Genomic DNA, 11,543 nt, shown 5'->3' with positions numbered 1-11,543 from the left:
GGTGATCTTTACCATATAAAACACTTACAAACTACTTATCTTTCGAGATTAAACGGTGCGACATTGCTAATGAACGTTCCTCCATTAGGGAGGATTACTCACTAAAACAAACGCGATGTAAAACCAACAATGGAGATCAAATATCTTAATAATAATAAAGCTCATTTTTTTTAAAATGTATTTTCTTTATTATTCTAATAAATATATTCATTAAATATCAAATTTAGAATTAAAAATTCAAAAATAAGACTTTAATATAATATTTATAAAATTATACTTAGATGGTGATTGAAATAAAATTAATTATTTCCATCTTAGTAGTAATCTTAAATATAAATATTAAGGAGATTAATTTAAGTTGTATTAATTTAAATTAATTAGTAACTTAAAAATTCCCTTGAGAATATATTTATTGTATTCGAAAAATAAAGTATTATAACTATACAAATTTCAAAAATAATAAAACTTAGAAAAGAAATACTTCAAGCAAAAATATCACCTATCTAGATTTTCTTTTGACTAGTTAATCCAATTTCTAATAATATATTTTAATTCATTTATTTTAAATTAATCAATAGATGAAAAAATCATTGATTTAAGTTGGTCCAAGAATTAATTAAAATAAATAATTAATTTACAACTCAATCTATTTTTCAAGATAAATTCAAAATTATTGCATAATTAAAATACAATTTTCGAAATTGATTAATAAAATAAAGAAAAAATATATTGAAAATTATTTAAAATTAAGTTGAAAAATTAAATTTCAACCTAAAAATAATTTTATATTTAATTAAGTGTCATGAAAAATAAATATTTAAGTATCATGATAAGAATCAACTTAGATATTTAAATTTTTCAATTTAATTAAATGTATTAAATTCAAGAAATAATAATTAAGTGTAGAGAAGGCTTAATTATTAATTTCTAGTTTAATACTAGGAAAAATATACTTAATAAAATTGTACCAAAATTAATTATTTAAAAAATTAATTTCACAATGTATGATATTTTCCTATTTAAAAATTAGAAATAATAAGTAGTCTAGAAATAACTATCTAGAAAATATCTTATTTGACTAAGTATCTTTTCAACAAAAATTTGAAAAATATCTAATTTAAGTTGTTTAGAAAAAAATCTAAAACTTAAATAATTTCAAATTTAGATTTAATTAAATATAAAAAATTAAGTCGTAACCACTTAATTTGAAAAATATTCCATTTTAAGTTTAAAACTAACTTAAAAAATATTTAAGAATCTTTAATAACTAATGCCTAGGATTCCTCAACTTGATTTAAAATTTAAATAAAATATTCAAATTTAAGTTAGATATGAAAAATCAGTTAAAATAACTAATTTATAACTTAGATAGGAATATTTAATTAAATAAGTTCCAGAAAGAATCTAGTTAGTTAAAATTCTTTATTTAATTAAATACAAGAAAAATACAAATAGTTTGTCTAGAAAAAATATCTAAAACTAAAAGTATTTTTCTTAAAATTAACTTTAAAGTATTAAAATGAATATAAATTTTCATATATTTTAAAAGTTAATTATGTTGCTAATTCAATTTTATTAGGTCAAACTAATATAATTAACCTAGTACAGTTATTCAAATCAGGCAAATGGGCCTTCACAATTGGGGTAGTTCATGTGAGGGGGTGCTAGGTTCAGTATGTCGTACCCACTTCTATGGCTCCCAACTCTCACACAAGGCCCAAAAGAGAGGAATTTAACCTTAAAATAAATAACTGTTATTAATTGAATAGGTCCAAAAACTAAATGTACCTAAATAAAATCTATCATGGTGTGACATTTTATTTAGCAACAACCTATATGCATCTATATAATAAAATAAACATATAGGCTCACACAGGTACACACTTGGATGGATCCTATCATGTTGCTAGGTCATACACAGATGAAAGAAGATTGTAAAATTTACCTGTTACAAATTATTAACTTGACCAAGGTTAGCTGGATAGTTGGAAGTAGGATTTATTTAATTTTAAATAATTAAATTCGAAAATAAAATAATTTAAATAAATAAAATATTTAATTTTTTGAAATAAATAAAATAAATAATAAAAAAAGTATTAATTTATTTTTCGAAAAAATAAAAGAAATAAAATTAATTTTAAATTTCGAAATTATTAAGAAAATATTTAAAATTAAACCTACAATTTTGAAAAATTAGGTTTCAACTAACCTAAATATCATTTCAAAATTTGCTAACTACTTTTAAAAACTTAAATGTTATTTTATAAATAAAAATAAAAAAAAAATTGGAAAAGATAAATGAAATATCTTTTTTCAGATTTTAAATTTAATTTAAATAAATAAAATAACAAAATTTAAAAGTTAGCAAAATATCTTACATCTATTTAAAATTACATGATTATAGTTATCTTTATTTTAAATTTAAATAAGGTCAAATTATTTAAAAAAAAAATAATTTAAAAATTTAAAATCTGACCTTAAATTTAAAGGGAAATTTGAATTAATATGCTTATATTACCCAAAAAAAATTCCCCTAAATGCAAAGTTATTAAAATTGGTAATATATGCCCATTTAAACAATTTTCCTAAACTACCCCTCTCATTTCTCTCATTTGAAATCAGCCTCTCTCATCCTCTCTCTTAGTCTCTCTGCCGAAACCCACCCCAAACCCAAAACGCACACAGTCGGCCGAGCACTCCGACGAGCACACAGTCGGACCAACTCGCAACCCGAGCACACAGTCGGACCAACTCGCAACCCCGACCCACTCCGACGAACTCCCAACCCCGACCCACTCCGAAAATGTCAAAGGTATGTGTTTTTTTTTTGATTTTTTAGAAAGAGTTTAGATTGTTTCTGAAATATTATTGTTTAGCTTTAAGAATTTTGTTGTGAAAATGGGATTCGGGTCCGTGATCGGACTGTGAAAATGGTGAAAATGGGACTGTGTGGCCATTCGGATCTGGGGAAGATGGTAGTCCGATTTTTCCATCTGGTCCGATGGTCCGATGGTTCATTGGGCTCGGGTCCGATGGTTAGATGATAGGACCGATGGGGCTGGGTTTTGGGGTGATGGGCCGATGCTTGTGCATGGACCGATGGGTCCGATGGGCCCTCTATCGGGCCAATCGGACCCATCGGTCCAAAGTTTTTTTGGCTTTCGTATTTTTAAGGTGGGCCGATAGAGGGCGTATGGACCGATGGGTCCGATTGGACCGATGGGTCCGATGGGTACCAAATCGGGCCAATCGGACCAATCGGACCCGATATAAATTTTTTTTTTTTTTAATATTAATGATTTAGTAATTGTTTTAGGTATTAATTTATTATTAATTATTGTTTTATTATTATTGTTTTAGGTATTAATAAGTATTTAGTGATTGTTTTATTTTTTTTGATTAATAATTGTTTTATATTATTTATTAATTATTGTTTTATTATTAATTATTAATTTTTGTATTATTTTTTATTGTTTTATTAATTATTGTATTTTTATTAATTATTAATTAATGTTTTAGTATTAATTATTGTAGTAATTTGTATTGTGTTATTATTTATTATTTTTTACTAATTATTAGTTATTAATTATTAATTTTTATTAATTATTAATTAACATTTTATTATTAATTATTAATTATTGTTTTAATTTGTATTGTGTTATTATTTATTAATATTTTACTAATTATTAATTATTAATTATGAATTTGTATTATTTATTAATTATTGTTTTATTATTAATTATTAACTTTTGTATTAATTTTTATTGTCTTATTAATTTTATTATTTATTGATTATTGTTTTATTATTAATGATTATTTATTGTATTAATTTTTATTGTTTTATTAATTTTTAATTATTGTTTTATTTTTTATTGTTTTTGTAATAATTAATTATTGTTTTATTAATTATTAATTATTGTTTTATCTTTTATTATTTTATTACTTATGTATTATTTTTTTTATTATAAATTATTGATTATTTTTTTTAATTTTTATTGTTTTATTGATTATTGTTTAATTATTAATTATTAATTATTGTTTTATTTTTAATTATTAACTTTTGTATTAATTTTTATTGTCTTATAAATTTGTATTATTTATTAATTATTGTTTTATTATTAATTATTAACTTTTGTATTAATTTTTATTGTCTTATTAATTTTATTATTTATTGATTATTGTTTTATTATTAATGATTATTTATTATATTAATTTTTATTGTTTTATTAATTTTTAATTATTGTTTTATTTTTTATTGTTTTTGTAATAATTAATTATTGTTTTATTAATTATTAATTATTGTTTTATCTTTTATTATTTTATTACTTATGTATTATTTTTTTAGTATAAATTATTGATTATTTTTTTTAATTTTTATTGTTTTATTGATTATTGTTTAATTATTAATTATTAATTATTGTTTTATTTTTTATTGTTTTATTCATTATTGGTTATGTTTTATTATTAATTATTTATCGTTGTTGGTTATTAATTATGTAAGTATATTACCAATTGTATTTTTGTATTATTAATTATTAATTATCGTTGTTGGTTTTTTTTTCAGGGAAGTGCACATCTTATAATTCCAGTGTCGGACCATTACACTGGCCGTGTCACATGGCGCGGGGGTAGTTACTACTACCCGAAGATTAAGGATAAATTTAAAGAATTTAACCTATTGGACAGGGTGAGGGAATCCCCTTTCAAGCAGTTTTTCGAGAGAGCGCCCATACAATTTTCTGGAGCATTTTTTCATCAGTTGATGCTTCACAAAATAAAATCTGACAAGCCGGAGGAGGTCCATTTCTATGTTGGAAGGAAGAGATGTAGATTTGGGAGGGTGGAGTTCGGCTTGGTCACCGGGTTAAACTTATTGCCCGGCCCTACTGAGGAAGACATCAAACAAAATGGAAGCTCTGACCGGTTGATTCAGGAATATTTCAACGGTAGTGCTTCGATCACCTTCGGCCAACTGCGCAGAGTTTTTGAGAGCTGCACAGAAGCTGATGATGTTTACAAGTTGGGGATGGCCTTGTTTGTTATGGGCGTCCTCACTGGTAAGGAGGAGAAGACTGCCATTCCTCCTTTTGTGATAAGAATGGTTGATAACCTTCCATTCTTCTACGAGTATCCCTGGGGAAAGATTTCTTACACCAAGCTGATGGAAAGTTGTAACAAGGATTACTTGGATGTGAAGAATAAGATGTTGAAAAAGATTGAGAAGGGAGTCACTCAGAAGGAGGCAAAATACTCAGCCTACGGCTATGCTGCAGCGTTGCAGTATTGGGCATACGAGGCCATATTACAGCTGGGCAACGAGTATGCAGTGAGGAGGTCGCATGGCTTTCCGAGAATGGTCAACTGGGAAAGTAAGCCGAAAACTACACTCGGGAAGGATGAAGTCACCAGATTATTTGCGAAAAATGTAAGTTTGTTACGCTTTATTTTGAATTCATGTTAATTTCCATATATTATATTAATATATTTGTTATATTTTTCAGTTGACAGTGTACTCCGTGTTATGTCCTCGGCCGAACGAGATTGAGTTTGTGAGTTACATAACCGGGGGTCAGCCTCCGTTATTTGTTGACTTGGAGGAACTTGTGTTGGGTGAGGATGGGCAACCAACACAGGATGCTTTGCGAAGCCAGGCCGAAAAGCTTGCCTCCACATTGGAAGAGCGAGCGGAGGCAGCCCGAATATTTAAAGACTCTACACCACCTCCACCGTCTCCTCCACGTGCACCGCCCGCAGTTCCAGATGGGTCTGGTGTTGACCCATCTCCAGCTTCAGTTCCTGATGGGTCTGGTGTTGACCCATCTGCAGCTTCAGTTCCTGATGGGTCTGGTGTTGACCCACTTGCAGCGTCACAGGGTCCTCCTGTTCCCTCGTCAGCTTCCATTCCCAGCACCTCGGAGGCTCGCGATCCAGTATACCCTGCCATTTTGGCAAGGTTGGAGACTGTGGAGAGGGGGCAGGCCGCTCTGCTAAGAGGACAAACAGCGATTATGGATCAGTTGAAGACCATAATGACGCTCCTGCAAGATCCTGGAAGGCCGGCAGCAGATTCACAGCCACAGCCACAGCCACAGCCACAGCCACAACCGGAAGAGGAGGCTCGGACACCGGAAGATGACTTCATTCTCCCAAATGATTACCAACCGGATGACGATGACATGTTCTGTACACCTGAGAAGACGAATATCACCAGCATCGGGGATACTCAGGATTCTGAGGTGCAGGTGTTAGAGACAGCTCCAGAAGTCATGGAGAACCGGAGGAAGAGAAGGCGGCCTAGGTGGTTCGCTGAGTACACTGAAATGAAGAAGAAGGCTAGGGCTACTTCGACACTCGTGAATGCGGACCCACTTAGAGTGGTTGATCGGAAGCTGCTCAAGACTTTTCACAATTGGGTACTCGGCCAGATTGGGAACAATTACCCGAGAGAGTGCTTCACCGGTCGATACCATTCGTCTTGGTTCCTCGAACTGCATACTCCGAAATTTTGGCTTGGGAACGATGTAAGTTTTTAAGACTTTTTTACTGCTTTTGCTTTTAAAGACTTTATCTAACTCTTTTTTATTTAACTCTGACATATTTAATTTTCATGTTTTAGCATTTGGATGCGGCATTCCATTTGATGAGGAGGCGGCAACACTTTTATCCCGAGTCCTACCCGAATAGATGTGTCATAATGCCGTGTATTTTCCCAGCAGGAGTTATTGCTCGGTGGGAAGGCAGTTTGCGGAGTGATGACCGGGCTAACTATCAGTGGGACGAGGGCATATTAGATTTGATCCGAGGGGATGAAAGTCAATTCTTGGCCAGTTGGAAGAACAAGGAGAGAATATATATGGCCCTCTACTTCGATGGAGCAAAGCATTGGGTGGCATTAGAGATAGATCTGGATCATTGGTTGTTGAACATATTTGACTCCAGCCTCGGATCGATTTCCACGAACGAATTGAACCGTCACCTGGAAATGTGGGAAAAATTACTACCAAATTTGCTGCTGCAGGCTGGCCTATTCGAGAGTCATGACATGATCCTCTTGCCTCAACTTACCGCCTCAGAGAGCCAGGTCAGAAATTTCACTTCAAAAGTCATGGATCGAGCCGTTGTTCCACGTACAAAGACAAGGTAACTTAATTCCAATTGATTTTTTTGTTATTTAACTTGAATTTAATTTGCACACTTTTATTCATTTACTTTTTATTGTCTCATACAATGCAGAATCGGCGGGATGTACGTGATAGAGCACATCGAGCATAGTATGCCGAGACTACGTTTGATAATGTGCACGATGAGAATATGAAGAAATTTAGAGAGCGGTGGTGTGTAGATTTGTTTTACCAGAATTTAGCATGAACAAATGTTTTTTTTTATTTGGTATTTATTAAGATAACAATGTAAATGGTTTTTTTTTATTGGTATGTTTATGTTTTTTCAAGAGTTCATACAAATTTTACGCCTTTCTTTCGTGCAACAAATTATAATAATTATGTAAACATAAAATATCACAAATTCTAATGTTTAAAATAGTCCAACATTAATTCAATAACAATACATAATAGTCCAACCCATCACGATACAAATAAACTAAAAATTTATGTTAAACCTCGGTAGGTGCAAGTGCTTCTGTTGTGTCCCGTGGCACCGCACTTGCTACATTTTCGTGATTTGATAATCCTTTCACCATTACAAGCGCTCGTTTGTTCTTAATTCTTCCAACCTTTTGCTTCTTGGGTCGCCCTACTGGTTGCTTCTCAACAGGCACTCCAACTGTCATGTTCTTTATGTCATCAGGTAATTCCCAATCATCCTCGTCACCAACTGGCATAATTGTTCCTTCGTATGTTCTCCTCCAATATTCTGTTGTGTAATATGGCGAGCATAGTGTGTACACACTAATACTTCGCTCCTGAGATGCAGCACATGCATGAGGACAAGGAAACTTCATGCACTGGAACAAGCCGCAAGTGCAACTCTTTTCCTGGAAGTCCACTACGCCACCGGTGAGAACTGTTCTTCCAGGGTGAACCTGCAACGTGTAAGGCCCGCATGAGTCAACGTTCAAAAACCGACCTTTTTCAAAATGCAATGCCAAGTCCTCCTCCATTTCTGGTGCTAGGGGTTTCGTCCACTTGTCAGCTTTTTCTTTTCGTGAAGCAAACCACTTCTGGACTTTGGACCTCAGGAATGCTACAAAGAAGCAGCTGGATCTAGAAGCCTCTTGCATCCTTAGTTGTGTTGTTGAAGCTCTCAGCCCAGTTGCTCGTCATTACATTGTAACGTACCCCTGGAAAGTACGACCGAACCCATTTTTCAAATCCGATTTCCTCAAGATATTTTGCAACCGCTGGATTCATGGCCCGAATGTTCTCAAATTCTCTGTGAAACTCTGATCTTGAATACGTGTACGCACACGTGTAAATGTGATTCGTGAAGACGTCAGTCTTGAACTTGTGGTTGACGTTCATAATAATGTGGTGGTAGCATGCACCGTGGTGTGCATCAGGGAACACGATATCCAAAGCACGAACAATACTTTGGTGCCTATCCGAAACAAAAGCTAAGTTCTCAACATCACCAATCGTTTCTTTCAATTTTCTCATAAAATAGGTCCAGGAATTGTGGTTTTCACTGTCAACTATAGCAAAAGCTATCGGAAAGATATGACTCCCTGCATCCAAAGCCACTGCACACAACATTTGCCCACCATACCTAGTCTTCAAGAAAGACCCATCAACGCATATAACAGGTCGACAAAACTTAAAACCCCGAATAGAAGGACCCAGAGAGAAGAAACAATACTTGAAAGCGACCATCTTCTACCACAAAATCCGTGATGGTACCTGGATTCCGCAACTGTAGCATGTGCAAGTAACTAGGTAATAAAGAGTACGAATCTTCGAGTGTACCCCGAGTCGTGTGTATTGCCTTCTCTCGCACCTCCATGCCTTTTCGTAACTCATTTGGATCCCGTAATCCTTGTGCATACTTTTTCTTATATCAGAGGGCAACTGATCCGAGCCGTCAGTTGTGAACTTATCCTTAATTAGATGGGCAACTATTACAGGTGATGCTTGACGGTTATCTTTTCCTCGAAGATCAAGGGAACATGTATGTACATTATGAAATGTACTCACCTCAAACATGTTAGAAAGTACGTTCTTCTTCGCTCTTAATCTCCACCCACAATCTGTATCCTTACATGTGACGTACCAAATATCAGTACCGGACTTCCTAACGTAGTAGTCAAACCCTTTCTTCATTGCATACAGGCCAACAACCATCTTTAAATGCTTTTTGTCTCTAAAAAACTTTCCCACATGTAACTCCCCGCCTGGTGTGCCACCCGTAGATATATAATGACTATGATCCTCGATGTCTTCTCTTGTATACATTTTCTCCTTGAATTTACCGTAACTTGTCGAAGAAGAAAATGGATCGCTCCATCCAGTCACATTGGTACCTCGAGCATCAGTAGGACCACTAATATCATTGGTCTCTCTACCATTATTAGGACCTGTACTGTCAGTAGTTCCTCTAGCATGACTGGTTTCGCCTGGACGACTACTACTAGTACCAGGTGTTTGACAATTTTCTCTACGGGCATTCTTTTCCGTGTCGGTGGCCTCGGTGGTATTTGGTACGATAGTGGAGTCAAGTTCAAAGGTACAAGAAGCGGGGGCCTCTCGCACCTTGGTCGTCTCTCACGCCATCATTGCCCTCAACATAACATTCAGGGTCTGGACCATTAAAAAAACCATCGATGAACGGCATTTGTGCTACAATATCAGCACTCGGCATCATATTGTTTAATTCAGGTAATACATCTGCAACCAACACCTCTGGATTTGTTTCTGCACCAACAAAACTCCCAACCTCGCTACGATTATCCTTAACAAAACTTGGTGTGGGACTAGGATCGACGCAAACATTCTTCTTTAACAAAGTCACAAACAAAGGAATAAATTCATCTGGCTTCTTCGCAAGTGTAGATAAAAAGTACCTTGCACGCTTATCATTTCGAATAACTTCAGGAGGATACTCATAGCCTTTCCCCGTACTTGTAATTTACTTCCAATTTCAAGTCATACTCCGCTTTGTCAACATCCAGTTCTTCGTACAAAACATCAACCAAACCTGAGTAGCTTAGGTTCGGATCAATGTCAATTGTCAAAGCGGCACTCCCTTTATAAATCCAATCTCTACCATCAAGCTCCCAAACACCATTATACATAACATACGCATTAACAGTTGAATCTGTCACAAACATTTAAAAAAACACAGTTATAATTTACAACAAAAATCTCACCGAAAAAAATCTTAATTAATCATTAATAACAAAACAATAATACTTAATTGATAATAAAATAATAATTCATAATAATTCATAATTCATAATAAAACAATAATTAATAATTCATAATAAAAAAAATTTAATAATTAAAAAATAATTATTAATTGATAATAAAATATAATTAATAATTATTACTCAAACCATAAAAAATAAACAATAATTAATAATAATTCATAATTTATAGTTAATAAAATAACTAAAAAAAAAATAATTCTTAAATTATTAACTAAAATAATAATTAATAACTAATAATGATTAATAAAAAAATAACTAATAACACAAATAATAAATCAATATAAAATAAATTAATAATAATAAATAAACAATAATAATAGATTACAAAAATAAACAATAATTCATAATATATTAAAAAAATAATAATTAATAATAATTAATAATAATAAATAAAAAATAATAATAGATTAAAAAAATAAACAATAATTAATAATAATTCATAATTTATAGTTAATAAAATAACTAAAAAAAAAATAATTCTTAAAACATTAACTAAAATAATAATTAATAACTAATAATGATTAATAAAATAATAACTAATAACACAAATAATAAATCAATATAAAATAAATTAATAATAATAATTAAACAATAATAATAGATTACAAAAATAAACAATAATTCATAATATATTAAAAAAATAATAATTAATAATAATAAATAAAAAATAATAATAGATTAAAAAAATAAACAATAATTAATAATAATTCATAATTTATAGTTAATAAAATAACTAAAAAAAAAATAATTCTTAAAACATTAACTAAAATAATAATTAATAACTAATAATGATTAATAAAATAATAACTAATAACACAAATAATAAATCAATATAAAATAAATTAATAATAATAAATAAACAATAATAATAGATTACAAAAATAAACAATAATTAATAATAATTCATAATATATTAAAAAAATAATAATTAATAATAATAAATAAAAAATAATAATAGATTAAAAAAATAAACAATAATTAATAATAATTCATAATTTATAGTTAATAAAATAACTAAAAAAAAAAATAATTCTTAAAACATTAACTAAAATAATAATTAATAACTAATAATGATTAATAAAATAATAACTAATAACACAAATAATAAATCAATATAAAATAAATTAATAATAATAAATAAAAAATAATAATAGATTACAAA

At 30.8% G+C, this 11,543-nt stretch overlaps 2 protein-coding genes across 2 annotated transcripts; one reads left to right on the top strand and one right to left on the bottom strand.

The window, feature by feature from the left end:
• The first annotated feature begins 3,985 nt into the window (after positions 1 to 3,985).
• Positions 3,986 to 7,315, top strand: LOC115703978 (uncharacterized). Its single transcript, XM_030631203.2, has 4 exons — positions 3,986 to 5,425; positions 5,502 to 6,521; positions 6,617 to 7,140; positions 7,234 to 7,315. The coding sequence occupies exons 1-4, from the start codon at positions 4,763 to 4,765 to the stop codon at positions 7,313 to 7,315; spliced, it is 2,289 nt and encodes a 762-aa protein (XP_030487063.2). The 5' UTR covers positions 3,986 to 4,762.
• A 297-nt stretch (positions 7,316 to 7,612) lies between these two features.
• On the bottom strand, positions 7,613 to 8,119 carry LOC133031310 (uncharacterized). Its single transcript, XM_061104792.1, has one exon. The coding sequence runs from the start codon at positions 8,117 to 8,119 to the stop codon at positions 7,613 to 7,615; it is 507 nt and encodes a 168-aa protein (XP_060960775.1).
• Positions 8,120 to 11,543: the final 3,424 nt, after the last annotated feature.

This window comes from Cannabis sativa, chromosome 9, assembly GCF_029168945.1.
Source record: "Cannabis sativa cultivar Pink pepper isolate KNU-18-1 chromosome 9, ASM2916894v1, whole genome shotgun sequence".
NCBI lineage: Eukaryota > Viridiplantae > Streptophyta > Magnoliopsida > Rosales > Cannabaceae > Cannabis > Cannabis sativa.
The sequence above is the reverse complement of the archived record's forward strand: the minus strand, read 5'-3'. Positions and strand labels throughout refer to the sequence as shown.